Source organism: Molossus molossus, unplaced genomic scaffold (genome assembly GCF_014108415.1).
Source record: "Molossus molossus isolate mMolMol1 unplaced genomic scaffold, mMolMol1.p scaffold_m16_p_20, whole genome shotgun sequence".
NCBI classification, from domain to species: Eukaryota; Metazoa; Chordata; class Mammalia; order Chiroptera; family Molossidae; genus Molossus; species Molossus molossus.
Window position 1 is genome coordinate 33,233,864 of NW_023425356.1, and position 16,588 is coordinate 33,250,451.

Here is a 16,588-nt window from a genome sequence, read left to right on the forward strand (position 1 = left end):
TGGGCTAATGGGCTGAGTGGGATCATGGCTGACGAATGTTCTAAGTAAGGTCATTAATTGTTCAGGTGAATCTGGTGCTCTTCACAGTGTGTACACCTCTGTGTGGGAAGGATCAAGTGTGAGCAAAGTAGCACCTGATCTCAGACCATTTCAAGGAATCCTGACAGGCACCCAGTGCCAGTAACCAGTGAGACTTAGGAACCATCAGGGTCCCATATACTTTGATTCTGAATGATTTCATACAAACGTTGTTTCAGACCTCCCTTCCTTTTCCCCGAGTATTCAAACGTACTCTTCAGTAGTCCAGCGTGCTGTGAGCTTTCTTCACAGCCCATCAGTGACGTAGATGGTTCCATTCCAACTGGGAGCTGTTTTATGTGCTGTTCTGGGATCAGAACTAAGAGGCTGTTGCAGTAGAAGACTAGGTTCCCCATAATGACAGCGAGCCGATTTGTCAGGTTTATCATGGGATGATTAGCTAGTGACACGGCCCGCAGGTCGATCAACGAGGACTCTAGAGGGGGAGTGAGGATGAGGAGGGACAAGAGACATGAGAAATGGAGACAAGACAGGATTCTGATCAAGTCTCGTTTATTCAGGGAGAGTTCACATTATATATAGGGGGAAAAACAGGTGAAACAGTTAATGAGTATCCCACCTGAAGCAAATTCCAGTAAATACCCCAGGTGGAACAAATAAGCAAAGAATGGAGTAAACAATTATCTAGAGGAATGCAGACACTGTATTCAGAGAGACCCCGCCCTGGGGCCGGAGACAGCAGAGCAGACTTTAACAAGATGGATGTCATGCAAATGGTCTCCCACAAGCTAGAGATTCACTTCTCAGAGCCTGGGTAGGAGATCAAGGAGATGGTTGCTAAGCTATGACTGCCTTCTTCAGTTCAGGCTGGTACTATGTAGTATGTGACCAACTAGCTGTTCTCCCTTAGTGGAGGCTGTGATTTGTCTGGATTGACGTGACCTCTGGACTTCTGTACCTGTTAGTTTCAGATGCTAAGATTTTTGGCAGGGCCTCAGATTGCAGACTGAATGGCATTTTGACTGCAACAGCTCACCCGCTCACTACCATTTTCTTCTTTAGATTCCAACTAAGAGGCCACTCTGCTAGTCATTGTGTCTTGGTTGGGAAGGAAAGCCTCTGGAACAGCAGTGTCCCTGTGTGTGAACGTGAGTAGAAGGAACAACACTTTAGGCCAACCTCTCCCTTAATTTGTTTAGTGTTTTGACCTATGACCACCCCTGGGTGGTTCTTCTGTTTTCTAATCTGAATTATGGAGAGAGAGTTGCATTTTTCAATAGTATTCACTTGTGATCAATTTGTTGTGATGCACGTTGCTCTATGCCATGTGTTTGGGGGACCATTTGCTCTGTCTCTGTCATTTCGAATTCGGTGTTCTACGTAATCTATCCTGCAGTAGTTTGCCTCTAGGTCAGGAGAGATTAAATAGTGTGAAGCTTTAACAAATGTCTTCCTTTCTTTCCTTCTTCTTTTCTTCCTTCCCTAATTCTTTCTGTTTCTTTTTTCCTGCCATCAGGATGCAATCACTCTACAGTTTTTCTATTTGCTAATATGTAAATATGAATTATTCATTCGTTCAAACAACTATTTACTGAGCACATACTATGTGCTTGGTGTTCTTCTAAGCACTGGTGTTATAGCAGTGAACAAGATAAGTTAATGCCTTGTCCCTGTATTATTTATACCCGGGGAGATGGTCAGAAAAAACAATCAGCTAATAAATGTTATGGAAGCAATAGATCAGAGCAATGAAAGAATGAGGGGAGAGTTGGGAGCAACATTACCTGGGGTAAGCAGTTTAAGACTTCTTAAGCTCTCAAAACATGCACCTAAATAAATTATGTTGAAAGATTCAGAAGTAATAAGCCGATAAAAAAATGAGCCTCCTTCCTCGGCCGGGTGGCTCAGTTAGTTGGAGCATTGTCCCATACACCAAATAGTTGTTGGTTTGATTCCCAGTCAGGGCACATACCTAGGTTGCAGGTTTGATTCCTGTTCGGGGTGCATACGGGAGGCAACCCACCAATGTTTCTCTATCACATTGATGGTTTTTTGTTTTTTTTCTCTCTCTCTCTCCCCCTTCCTCTTTCTCTCAAATCCATAAAAACATATCCTTGGGTGAGGATTTTTAAAAAAGCAGAAAAGATTAAGAGTAATTTGGAGAGTCCTTAGAAAAGTTTGATATGTAACAAAAAGCTTATTTAAAAAGCTATGTGTAGTATCAATACCAAATTCTCCTATTCTATCCATTTTTCCCAATAGAAGATAAGACTTTGCTTCATCTCTTGATCTTAAAGATTGAAATATATATGTATTAAACAATCAAATTTTACTACAATGTTTATGTTGTTAAAACCTACTCAGACATCAAAATGTGCTTTGCATAGTAAAACTTATGAGAACATAACTTACATGTAGATGTCTGTTACCCAGTATTTCTTGATGAGACATAAGTGCCGTCCTACTGGCATGCATGAGAGCCCAGTTATTGACTGGACCATCTCTTATTTTTCAGGATGCTGACCAGTTGAAGTAGCTTCTCAAAACCCCAATCCTAGTTAGAAACACCAATTAGAAGTAAAGAGGGGGCTATTTTATACAGAAAAGCAGGTGCTAGAAAGAAGTAATAACTTGAAGCCTGACAGAAAGGAAAGAAAATAATTAAATCGTAAACAGATCCATATATTAAAAAAAAAAAGAAAAGAAAAGAAAAAGAAAGCAATCTGGATTGCCTAGAATTTTACAATGACCATAGATGCTACAATTCATTGTGTCAGCACACTGTCGTAATCAAGATTGATGGCCAGTATCAATAAGTTACCGAGGGGAAGTTTCATCTTTCAGATGACTAGTACATGTGGAATATGTTGCAGAAATATTTCTTGAGAATGTAAGCTCCTTAGAAGACAATGACTTTGTCTGTGCTCTTCACCACTACATCCCAGGGTTTCGAGGAGTGACTGACACAGAATAAGTGCTCACGTAATATGTATTTAGTGGTTGAATGAGCTACCCTCCAAGGGGTTATTCTTCCTCTTTAAAAGTATTGGCATTAACTTAAGAGTGTTAAGTGTTTATTATCCAGAAGACATAACTATCTGGAAGATTCAAGATAAGCAAATTCCTTTTGTACTTTTTCCGTAAAAATGAGATTAATATCTTATTTTATTTAGCCCATCTCATCAAACGCCTACACCAAAGACATACTGTCATGGTTTTTTCAGGTGGCACCAACCGTAGCACCCTATGACTATAGAACACCTCTTGGGAAAACTCCTCAATGAAACTTACATTTCTCGCCTTCTTTCCAGGAATCTTATGTCCAAATCCTCCAGAGATCCTTAATGGAAGACACACAGGAAAACCTCTGGATACCTTTCCTTTTGGAAAAGAAGTAACTTACACATGTGACTCCCACCCAGACAGAGGGATGAATTTCAGCCTCCTTGGGGAGAGCACCATCCGCTGCACAAATGATAGTGAAGGGAACGGGGTTTGGAGTAGCCCTGCCCCTCGCTGTGGACGCCCAGGTTAGTACATACTACGCCACACCCCAAATGGCTCTAAAACAGGACTCCCAAAGTCTTCTAATTACAGAGATATGTTTATTTGCACACTTGACACAATTAAATGCCAAATGGGTTATAAATTATTGTAAGATACATCAACACATAAAAGTCTTATGACATTTGCTGCTAGCGGGTTGGTGAAAAAAAGAAGGAGGTTGTGGGTGGTGGGTGCTATTCTAAAGAGCATTAGAAAGCAAATGTTTTCAAAGCATTGAAATTGAAGACAAATACCTTTGGACCTTATCTAACATAAGTTATGCCATCTGCAGGTTTTGGAGGGAAGCACAGACCAGTAGAGAATAAAGCCAGGCAAAATTGCTTTTCATTACCTATTCAGCCTAAGCATTTTCTGTGAAACTTGAGCTGCATTGTAGACAAACCAAATAGATTCCTTTAGCCAATGTGGGCTAAGCTGTAACTTAAAATGAGGCTTATTTGTTCCTTTGCCCCCAGTAATTTAGTTGTTGAAGTCTTCTCACTTTTGTGGAGAGAAAAAGCAAAGGAAAATAGAAAATAAAGAGTATGTGTATTTCTAAGGTCTGCAGAAGGGTTCCTAAGAAACCCAACCCCCTGAGACATCCACCTTCGGGAAGTGAAGATGGGGAGGAGAAAGTAAATTGTAGAAGGAACCCTAGTCCTGACATATGTAAATACTGACCACTGGGAAACTCTGAGAGAAGAGAACTCTTCTAAAAGGAAAACGACCAAGTGCTAGTCACCCAGAGTCATTTTTGCCCTAACTCTCCCCCTCCATCACCATGGCTTCAATGTGGGGTACACTTATGAGTTTGCTTACAAGTGTAGAGACCTAGTCCACATTTACTGAATCAATAGTAAGAGACCATCTTATGTTTGTTTGTTTTTTCCATCAGAACCCTATCTGAGGTGGCAACTCTAGATTTATCAGCTAGATTTTTAGAGTAGAGACCAGCCAGGCTGTTTTCATGTGGGATTAGACCTTAGTGGTAAATTTCAATCATGATGGAAACTCTTTGAACTGGAAGCTAGTAGAGCTAATATTGAAGCTCTAAGGTAAAAGAAAGCAGGCAATCGAGATGGATAAATTTCACATAAAAATCCTGAAAAAAATAAGCCATATTTTTATATTAAGGAAAGTTATTGAATTATCTTCAAGAGATTAGAAATTCTTTGGAAATCTTCCCACAGAAATTCTCTGGTTGCAGAATTGGCGGCTGTATGAGCATCACTGTTTGAATAAATGTATCATTGGAAGGGAGGGGGAGGGAAGCTGAAAGCGGAGCTAAAAGAGAAGGTGTTGTCAAAGCCAAGCGGAGATGATTTCTATTTTTCCAAGCATATGTACTATTTTGGATTCACATTATTTGAATCCAAAGTGAGCCTAAAGCTAATAGGCCATAGGGGCAAGGAGCTCAAGTTAGAACTTGATTCACTATACACTTCAGATAATGTCTTCTCATAATAATAACTGTAGTTTTGTTTGTTTTATTTTAAAGAGATGCTATTTGTTTTTTCCTTGTGTTGAGTGGCTTGCTTAGGAATCAGACCTACAAAATTGGTAGTTCTGTCCTAGGGTCAAGAATTACCCTTAGTTCTCCAGTCATGCTGGGAGCCCTCCACTGGGGTTTTGATTCACTGAAGTACAAGGAAATCAGACAGGAATGGTGGAACCCGGGCAGGAGAACATTTCTGGCTCGCTAAAAGTGTGAAAAATTGAACCGAAGTTGTCTTTTACAGTTAATTATATGAGCAAAATGACCAGAGAGCAGAACACCCTTCCAGACAGTGCATTTTCTAACGGACATGTGCTAATGGAACTTTCCCTCCCAAGGTTACAAGGAAATTATTTTTCCAAAACTAAAAGTTTCTTTTGTTCTGGCATCAAATCTAACGAGAGAGAGAGAGAGAGAGAGAGAGAACGGGCATTGGGTCTCTTTATGTTAAATCTGATGCTGTTGGTTTCTAGGTTACTGTAAGGCTCCAGATCATTTTCAGTATGCTAAGTTGAAAATCCAAGCCAATGAATCTGAGTTTCCTGTTGGGACATCTTTAACGTATGAATGCCGTCCTGAGTACTACAGGACCTCATTCTCTATCAGGTGTCAAGACAACCTGGAGTGGTCAGATGTCAAGACTGTCTGTAAACGTAAGTCACCCTGAATTGGAGCTTCCCATGTCTGCCAAATTATTCAGAGACTCTTGTTTAATTTTTTTAAATTTTAGAGATGAGAAAACTTGGTTTCTCAAAAGTATCCAGATAAGTGAATATAAGAATTGGTGTTATAGGTCATCCCTAATTATTAGTTGAAATGTTTATTTCATGAGAATGTTTCAAGAATATTTGTAGGAAAAAAAAGAGAGAAGAGGAAAGAAAAAAACATTCCTTACTGAAGACCGGGGGGGGGGGGGGGGCCAGAAATGTATGGGGACATAAACTATTTGAATAACCAGGTAGGAAGGAGAAACTTATACTGGTAGGATATAAGGCCATAATTAACCTTCATATTTTGATGAGAAATTTGAGATAGAGATAAGACAGATTTGGATGGGAGATTTATTTTATTTTTTTAAAGTGGTGCTTAGTAGGTGGCTGATCTTGAGGCAGTCTGGTGAGCAAAAATCTCTGGAACCATCAGAATTGCATGTACTCTTTAGTAAGCTACTGTCAGGTTTGGACCTCATGTATTGCACAAGTTCAGATTCCCCTACCTGGCTCCAAAAGTCTGTCTCTTTCCCTCAGGTAAAAAGTGTACACCTCCTGCAGATCCTAAGAATGGCATGGTGCTCATAGACACAGACACTGAGTTTGGATCCAGAATTAATTATTCTTGTAACATAGGGTAAGTTGGCAATAACATCTCTTGGTTCAAGATTTGGCAGAATAGCAATACTACCTTCTAGTCACTTGGAAAGGAGAACTAGACTTCTACCATCTGCTTTTTAAAGGCCTGGATACAGGTGTTCAAAACCTGATCGAAATGAACAAAGGTTTCATAAGATTCTGGGGGAAGTCTGCAATCTTGCTGGAAAGCGGGGCAGTGCATACAAGAGAAGGGAGGTTCTCACCAGGTAGAAAAGCAGAAAATGAGGGGAGGGCATAGCCAAACCATGTAAACAGCCCTCGCTCAGATGGGACATCGCTGGAACAAAGGGAAGGCCGTGGAGCAGTTGTGTGAGAACACATGTCTTACAGGCAGTTGCATCATTAGTTTGCTGGGGCTTCCATAGCAAAGTACAACAAACTGGGTGGCTTAGAACAACAGAACCGTAGTCTCAGACAGTGTTGGAGGCTGGAAGGCCAAAATTATGGTATTAGCAGGACCTGCTCCCTCCAAAGACCCTGAGGGAGGATCTCTCCTTACAGCTCCTGGTAGCCTCAGGCCCTCCTTGGCACATGGTAGCATCACTCCCATTTCGGCCTCAGTCTTCTCGTGGCTGTCTTCCCTGTGTGTCTGTCTCCACTGAGCATTTCTCCTCTCTGAATGGTTCTAGTCCAAAGTTCTCTCTTTTTATAAGGATATCAATCATACTGGATTAGGGCCACCCTAATGACCTCATCTTGACTTGATTACATCTGCAAAGACTCTATCTGCAAATAAGTTCACATTCATGGGGACTTCAACATACCTTCTGAGGAACAGTATTCAGCCCTATAACAGCCCCCTGTGAAAATGTCAGTCATAAAGGGTTTACTGGGCAGTGGTCCTGCCCCTGGTGCTTACCCTTGCTCAGCTTAGAGTGGACTCTCCGTGTGAGCAGCTGAGCCCATCGGAGAACCTGGGCTGACCTCGAGCCACGTTGAGCTCTGAAAAGCCACTCTTGGTCTCTGGCATATGTATTTGCCACCTGAGGCCTCATGTACCTATAATCTGACAAAGTAAAATTAGAGTACATCTAAATACTTCTCTCCTTCTCTGAGCTTTCTAAAGTACAATCTCTACATTTTCTCACTGTACCTTTTTCATCCTGCATTACTGAATAAAGGTGAACCTGTTTATGGTATGAAAGAGCAAACCATTGAGCTTATTATAAGTCACAGGAAACAGTGTAAAAGAGACCAATCTGAAAAAGCAGAAAAAAATTCCCCTTATAAAACAGTTACTTCCAAGACATAGGGAAGTATAAATGAATATTCTATTTATATTTTCAACAAGATTCAGTTGGACACTGCTTCTGTAAGCCTAGTTGGAAATTGGAAACGTTTGCTCATGAATGGAAAGCACAGTTATCAAACTAAAAAAGATCCGATAAATACACTGAATTATGTAGAAAATTGAAGCAGAAAGTAAGAAAAAAAGTCTAATTCTCACAGAATTCAGTGGAAAGAATAAAGAAAAAGATAGCTAAAATGCAAAACAGAAAAATGATAAGCCATACCTAGACATTACTAGGAAAGCATCTGTATTTCAGGAACAGAGATTTGACTGTGAGCGGCAAATACACAATGCAATATTCAGATGATGTATTATAGAATTGTGCACTTGAAACCTATATCATTTTATTAACCAATATCACAGATAATGTATTATGAAATTGTACACTTGAAACCTATATAATTTTACTAACCAACATCACCCCAATGAATTTATTTTAAAAATAATGAGAAGAAAAAATTTAAAAAAACTTCAAGAATTCAGAAAGGAAATTAATTAACTATAAAACCTGCAAAAGAAATAGATGCATATTGACATAATAATGTCACTAAATTGCAGAAGATAGTGTTTCTAATGAGCCAAGCTAGTATTCATATCTAGGGGCTCCAAATATATATTGAAGGAAATATTTACACTATTTAAATATACATTCTGGAAAGAGAAAAAAATAAATCCAGGCAATCCAGAAGTAATTTTTTAAAAAGGGAAAATGCTGAAATACAAAAGTAATATCAGTGATGTAGAAAATTTGTAAAAACAAAACAAAACAAAAATTTTAAAAAGCATGATCAAATATTTTCAACAAAGTTATGAAATTAAATACAGTGACAGAACTAAGTGCTCAAAAGTGAAACTTCGTAATGTAATAGTAATTTAATAATGATTTAATAACAACAGTAATAATTTAATAGCAATCTCTAAAGTCATAAAATGTATTCATAAAACTAGAAAATTGGAGAAAACAAGACAAGAAGGCTAGACTTATATTACATAGGGAATGGATAAACTACACATATTTTGACATTAAAATGGAAAAAGTAGGTATGTATTGTGTGTATAAAATATATATAATATGTATTATATATATAATATAAATACACACACACATGAAATGAAATTTCAACTTCCAAATTATTAGAATACCTAAAAGAGGTGCACCTTTCTGGTTCATAGAGAAAATAAGGAGGAAAAAGGAGTAGGAAGAAATGTATCGGTCTCTTCCGCCAGAAACAAGCCTGTTCCATTCCAGGCAGATGAGTTTTTTTGTTGCTGCCTCCTTATCATTGGACACTATGAAACAGGCAGTCTGAATTATGACAAAAGCAAGACCAACCCTACCATTTAATTCAGTAAATCTGAATGATTTCTTCTTTCTGTTGAAAGACAAAGACTTCTAAGTAGGATTAAAAGCATCAAATATCATGGTATTTACAAGAACTATGCCTACATGAAAATGACATAGCAGTTAAAATAAATATATATATATATATATATATCTCAGGAAAATGCAAACAAATTTTAAAATGGCAATAAAAAGATAAGAAAGAAAGAGAATTTAAGAAAGAAATGATCAAACAGGTCTACAAGAGGATTGTTTCATTTTGGTACCTGATACAATCCACAATGAAGCCAAAATTTAAGAAGCAGAGTATCGCCATGAGGAATTGAAGATGAGATACCCCTTTCAATAGTTAGAGGATAGGAAAAGAGACATAAGAAAACTCGGATAAAACAGGTGGAGTTTAGGCTAGTCCTTAGACTTCTCCCAGACTGTCGTTGTCAAATCTGCCACATGTGTCTGCTCTGAGGACATTAATGGGAAGTTGATAGAATAATTTTCACTTTTTGCCTTTAGATATCGACTCATTGGTCACTCATCTGCCAAATGTATCATCTTACACAATACTGCCATTTGGGATATAGAGGCACCACTCTGTGAACGTGAGTTAAAATCTCTTCCTATTTATCCCACCAGTTAATCCTCCCATTGTACCCCTAGAGTTACCAAGAATCAGTCTTAACCTTCTTGACAATGATATCCTTCCAATATGTGGACAAAAAGAGTCATATTCTGAAAAGTGCTCACAATGTTCCAAGTTTCTAGTTCCTCCTGGTTTGTCCTTATCTTGGGGTATAATTTATTTATAACTGCACCCCCAACTTCCTCTTTATTCCTCAAAAACTTCCTAGTTTGAAGATTGCTCTCTTCAATGAGGTAAAAAAAATACAAAGTTAGTGAAGTAGCTCAACTTCCTTTCTGTCCATGCTTTCAATGTGTGTGTGTGTGTGTGTGTACACACACACATATCACACATATACATATATATATCTTTATTGTTGAAAGTATTACAGATGTCCCCCCTTTAACCCCCATTGACCCCTCCATCCCCCCCCCCAGGCTTTCACTGCACTGTTGTCTGTGTCCATGGGTTATGCATATATACATATACATTCGTTGGTTAATTTCTTCCCGCCCATCCTGCCCACTCAACATCAGGTCAAATATTGAAGCAGTGGCTCTCTCCCTTTCTTCCTATTCTTTGCCTGAACAGTGACACGCCAACTTCCTGTGAGTTGTTTGGAATATGAACTCCTACACTTTGAGTAGGAAGAAGAATGGTAAATCACAAATTAACAAAGAATGTAAAGAGGATATACCCCTGGGTTTGGTGATAATGTGAAGAAATCAACACTCTCTTCTGATGTGCACATATGCATAACCAGCGGACACAGACAATAGTATGGTGAAGGGAGGCAGGGGCAGAAGCAGGGAGGAGGAGGTCAATGGGGAAATGGGGGGAACATCTGTAATACTTCCAACAATAAAGATTAAAAATAAGAAAATAAAATAAACCCAACTGCTGGAAGGAAAGTGGGAACAAACTTTTTAAAAGCCAGTATACAATAGGTATCAAAATCCTTAACTGTATATACACGTCTTTAATGGAGAAATTTGACATTTTATGATTTATTCCTAAAAAAAATTACCAGACTTTTTGCAAGGATATTGCTATACAAATATTTACCTACACTATTGTTTGTTATATCGAGAAAGCCAAAACAATGTAAATGTTGAGCATATTTCAAACAACATTTCAGAAATAAGGGTCTCCAAGCAGGTGTGAGATAATCCTTTGGAAATCAGGAAGAAAATATATTTTTTGATTATATTTAGTTTTATTTTGTGCTTTAAAATTTTTTTATCTTTTTTAAAGCACTTAATACATTAGTACTTTGCATGTGCATATCATTTACCACTAAATATATATATATATAAAAATAAAAGGAACAAGGCCCATGTTCTGTAAGAAAAATAAAAAGTTTAAAATATGCCAGAATGCATTAGCCAAGAGATACAACTCTTTCAAATGGAACTGGATAGTACACTCTTACACTGAAATATTATCAAACCAAGAAAGGTATTTTAGAAAAAATATGGTGTGTGTGTATATTAAAAATGACACATTAAGCAGTTAAGAGTGATTCTTTCTAAATAATGAACTTAAAGATATTTTTATATTTTATAAATTTTCTGCAAGAAATATGCATTTTCTTAAATATTTTCTTAAAAGTAGAAATAATAAATAAGTATGTTCCTACTTTAAGGCCTACCTATCAAAAATGATTAAAATATTTGATGTGCTCTGGAACACTTTAAAATGCTGAGGAGTTATCCGATACTTAGATATTAGATTAAAATTGCCTATGAAATTATCTTTGTTTTCTTTCTATCTTTTTAGAAGTAGCATTTTGATACTTTTTTTTTTTACTTCTTCTATATTCTACCTTTTCTTGAATCAGTATCGGCAAAATACATGTATCCCTAATATTCACATTTTCCAAATTATTAGCATAGATTAGAACATATATTCAGTTATTTTATTACTTCTGAATCTGTGATTATTGTGTCATGTGTAGTATTGTATACTTGTGCTTTATCTCTCTTTTACTAGCTGTGCCAGATTTTTTGTTTTTATTTATTTGATAAAGATGGTATATATATGCTACATCATATTACTAACCAAGAGAATAAAGCCAAATGTCTTCTTAGAGAAAGAAATGAATTAAGAATAATGAAATAACATAAAAATTCTCACTTAAAATGAGAAGCAAGTGGAGTATAATAATATACGGACATAGTTATTGCAATAATGTGAATTAAGAAGGGCAGAAGCCAGCATAGAGTGATTACTGAATCTGCAGTTGTGCACTAACATGTCTGGACATTAGAAAAGATTAGACAAGAGCAGAAGTGTTGCGAATGTTCAAATTTGGTAATTTGGGTGTTTTTATTTAAACCAGTTACCAAAATTAATAACTAAATATAACATTAAGAAATTGACATTTCGTTTAACTTGCTGTCCCTTTTCCAGATATTTTTTGTCAGCCACCCCCAGCCATCTCCAATGGAGACTTCTATAGCTCCGGCAGAGAATATTTTTCATATGGAATGGTGGTGACGTATCGCTGCAAACCTGGAAAGAGAGGGGAAAAGCTGTATGACCTCGTGGGCGAGGCACAAATACATTGCACCAGCAAAGATAAAGGTGGCGTCTGGAGCAGCCCTCCCCCTCAGTGCATTCCACCTAATAAATGCATGCTTCCGGACCTTGGAAATGGAATAAGGGTGTCTGAGAACAGAAGCTTGTACTCCTTAAATGAAATCGTGAGGTTCAGGTGTCAGCCTGGCTTTGTCATGGAAGGGTCCTCCAGTGTGCAATGCCAGGCCCAGCACAGATGGGAGCCGGAGCTGCCCCGCTGCAACCGGGGTGAGTCTGACTGAGGCTTTGAGGGGCCTGCGGAGGGCAGGAGCTGTAGGAGGACCAGGAGATTCATGTTTGTTCTGCGAGAAAGACATGTGGTGAACAGTGTGAGTAAATTTTCTTGGGGTGAAGCATGACCTAAAGAAGGGGTGAGTGTGCACGCACGCCTGTGCCTTCATCATGAGATGCAAGAGCATAAGTAAAGGAAGGAGACATTTGGGATGCTCGTATGGAGCAATACTCAGGGCAAAGTACCAGCTCTCGGTATGACTGAAAAATGATGTGAACTTTCTGGTCAGCTGTGTGCTAAGTACTTTATATGCATTATCTCGACTCTTTACAACCCTCCTTTGAAATAATGCTATTTTTGTTGTTGTTGTTAATCATCACCCTAGGATTTTTTTTTCCCCATTAATTTTTAGACAAGTGGCAGGAAGGGACGGAGTGGGGGGGGGGGGGGGAGAGAGAGAGACATCAATGTGAGAGAGACACATTGATTGGTTGCTTCCTACACACACCCCCAACTGGGGCTGGGGAATCAAGCTTGTAACTCAGGTATGTCCCCTTGACCTGAAACCCTTTGGTGCATGGCGGATGCTCCAACCACTGATCCACACTGGCCAGGATGAAATAGTGCTGTTCTTATATCCATACGACAGCGAGATTAGCTTGGTCTTTCAAAGGTTAAATAAATCATCCAAATCACGTGCCTTTGAGTGGCATACCCAGGAATAGAATGCATGTGTGTCAGACCCCAGGGCCTGAATGCTGTGGTTCTTTCCATACGTCTATCAGCATCTATCAGAGAAAGAAAGAAACTGCTTATGAAGTCCAATATCCTAGCTTCAGAAGAGTCACAGCGACTTTAGAGTTTGTCTATTCTGTTCTACCTCCTACATTTTACCATTAGAAATCTGAAGTTGAAAGTGACAGTCACTTGCTAAAAGATAAATTTTTCATTCATCTTTAATTAGATATAGATTAGGTTGATGTTCCATTGAATTCTAATGCCCTGAGAACACATCAAAAGGACTGAGAATGGAGGCAGCCAGACCTTGACTCAAATACTCTCTAAGCAATATGCCCTCTTGGTACAAGGACCGGCATATTGAGGGGATTTTGTTCTCGGTGGCTTGCCATGTCTTCTTGTGCCATAATAGCTGGCTTAGGAGTGGATTGGTAAATATTGTGGCTGATACATATGGACAGAGAGGGAGCTTACAGTTGTACCAGCCCATATCAGCCTGTGCAATCACTGAGAGAGCGGCTGGGACATCAACCAGACAGAAATATAAATATGAATGATTGTTAAACTTAGATCATAAGAATGCAATAACAGAGATGAAGGGAAATCTTTTAAATAGATTTAAACCCAGGCAATCTTCTCATTACCTGGAAGCTGAGGCTGTAAATCGTGTTGCCTTGTAGCAAATGTGTACATGGGAAAGCCCAGTATGAACACCTTCATACTGATTAGCCAGCACCATAAGGAGTCCCATGCCTGCTAGATTTATGAATATATTTTAGACCTTGTGCAGGGAAGAAGGGGGGTTTAATTCTCTATCTCTTACCCTCTATGGGGCCTTTAACTACATCTCTTCCCTATTCTTAACTTCCACATAGGTAAAATTAAGAAGTTAGGGTATCACTTGACTTCCTTTTTTAGACCCGAACTCCTTTAATTATGAGTTTCTAACTCCTTGGGTTAAGATTTAGCAAGAAGTATTTCCCTGTAACTGACAGGAACTTTGTACCTCTTCTTTCCTCAGTATGTCCTCCACCTCCAGAAATCCTGCATGGTAAGCACACCCTAAGCCATAAGGACAGCTTTTCCCCCGGGCAGGAAGTGCTCTACAGCTGTGAGTCCGGCTATGACCTCAGAGGGGCTGCCTCTCTGCGCTGTACGCCCCAGGGAGACTGGAGCCCAGCAGCCCCCAGATGTGCAGGTGCCTACACTCACTGTCATCCGGTTTGCAGATGAATCTCTTTGTGCCTCGCATGGCAGTCTTACTCCTCATTTATTTTTTTTCTCTTTAGTGAAATCATGTGGTGATTTCCAGGACCAACTTCCTAATGGCCGTGTGCTCTTTCCACATAATCTCGAGCTTGGAGCAAAAGTGTCCTTCGTGTGTGATGAGGGGTGAGTGTGACCTGAAATAGAGACCAGGGACTCAGTGTTGGATGCTGATATGCTGACACCCTGGGCAATGGGGATCTATCCAAGAAGGAGGCTGCCTAATGGGAGAAAGAGTCTAATGTCTGAAACAAAGACTGAGAAGTATGGTAAGAACCATATGGAACCACGAACAGATATATGAAAAGGGAAATTGGTAAATAAACAGAACAGCAGAACTATAACAACAGATCTTATCTATCTAGGTGGAATATTTAAGTGTATGGACAAATAGTAATTTGTGGGCATAAAGAGATAAATATCCTAGACGTGGTGTTAAAAAGAAGTTTAGTATATTAAAAAAAAAAAGTGTTACCTATAAGATAAGCAACATTCAAGGATTGTTTCAGGAAAGTTTGAAGTCACTAGTGGAATTGGAATAGCTATAAAAGACTATGTAGAAGTATTTTTAATCAAATTAGTATTAGGTTGGTTGAAGAAGCATGAAAACAAGAAGCATTACTAACTTTTTGTGTGAGTCTAAGTGATCTTGGTATCATGTTCCAACACTATTGACAGGTAAAAAGCATGTACCTTAGAGCAGTTCCCAATGTATTTTGTCCAACTGACGGTCACCAATTTTGGGTGCACTGAAGAAGGAGATTTTGTTCAGTGCTAACAGCTCAGTTGTGATGCAGCACAGCTTCAGAACAGCATGACTGTGGAACAGCTCAATTATCATACAACTTGGCTGTGAGACAGCTCAGTAGTGTTACAGCTCAATTATCATACACCACAGCTGTGGAATAGCCCTGGAGCAAGTGGCCCTGGGTCCCCTCTCCAGGCAGTCTGGCAACTCAGCTTCAGTGTTACAGCTCCAGGGAGGGAAACACAGGCTTTAGTGGAAAAGGAAAGTGTGCTTCCTGACCCAGAGGGAAACTGACTTATACAGAGGAGGTCCCTGCTTCTTGTCCTTGACTGGTCCATTATCATGTAAATGTGGACTCCAAATCTTCACTCTTTGATTGGTCAAAGAAAGCATTGTCTTCATTGGTCAAAATAGAGATGGTCAGTGGAGATACTAATGAGGATATAGTTGTGCAGCTCCAAATGGATGGGGAAAGTCACAGTCCTATTGGTTGAAATATGATTCCAGGAACTCCTTTATAAGGATTGGCTCTTCTGGCAAGAACACACAGTGTAGGCCACAATGCAGTGTGGTGGGCAGGCAGTTCAGGGCAGACAGTTCTCCCTGAAGCATGGCTTGCGTAAGAGGCTCCTGTTACCAGTGGCTGCTATGCTCTGTTTATAAATTTGAGCCTGATTAGCCATTAAAAACCCTCTTTAACAGGTACATTCATTATTGGGGTCAACAATTTCAAGGACTCTTTGATAGTCATTAAATGTCATTCAATTAAGATCTGGAGGCAATTCAGGAGACCAGTGGTCTGACAACAAACCAGATGTTTTAGGATAATTGTGCTCTAAAGAATCCCATCTTCTCACCTCTTCTTTTTTTCCTCATTAATCTTGTTCTACTCTTCAATAATCCAGATATGCCATAAGTCTCATTCAGGAATATTTCACATGTATTGGCAACAAGTACAGTCTCTGATATCTTTCCTATGGTCTATGATTTGCTATCCTAAATCAGGAACTGTTTTCCTCCTGGTCCACTAAGAGAAGAATATGCTACATTTTGCATTAGAGAAAAAAGTTCTTCCTAATGACAAAAAGGGACCTGTCAGAGAGCAGTCAGGAAAAGATGACCTCCTGAAGGTCTGGGACCAGATTAAGAAAATGCCTGCCTACGTTTTCTGTTCCTTCTCTACAGGCCTGTCCCTTGCTGAGCTTTGACAGTTATTGCTTTGTCCCTCGTGGGAAGCTGCAATTTTTCAAAATGTTCTGGTTTCTGAGCCTCTATACTGAGAAACCAAATGAGCTGAGCTTTCCATATGGGATTTAACTGAG

General features: G+C 39.1%; 1 protein-coding gene across 1 annotated transcript in view; it reads left to right on the top strand.

The window, feature by feature from the left end:
- LOC118637139 (complement receptor type 2-like) overlaps window positions 1-16,588 on the top strand; it is a 145,820-nt gene that overhangs the window by 80,830 nt on the left and 48,402 nt on the right. Inside the window, exons 20-27 of the mRNA XM_036272315.1 lie at window positions 1,102-1,187; window positions 3,351-3,569; window positions 5,554-5,733; window positions 6,328-6,427; window positions 9,597-9,682; window positions 12,115-12,510; window positions 14,274-14,450; window positions 14,542-14,644. Of these exons, the coding sequence (XP_036128208.1) occupies window positions 1,102-1,187; window positions 3,351-3,569; window positions 5,554-5,733; window positions 6,328-6,427; window positions 9,597-9,682; window positions 12,115-12,510; window positions 14,274-14,450; window positions 14,542-14,644 (1,347 nt within the window). The remainder of the gene's footprint in view (window positions 1-1,101; window positions 1,188-3,350; window positions 3,570-5,553; window positions 5,734-6,327; window positions 6,428-9,596; window positions 9,683-12,114; window positions 12,511-14,273; window positions 14,451-14,541; window positions 14,645-16,588) is intronic.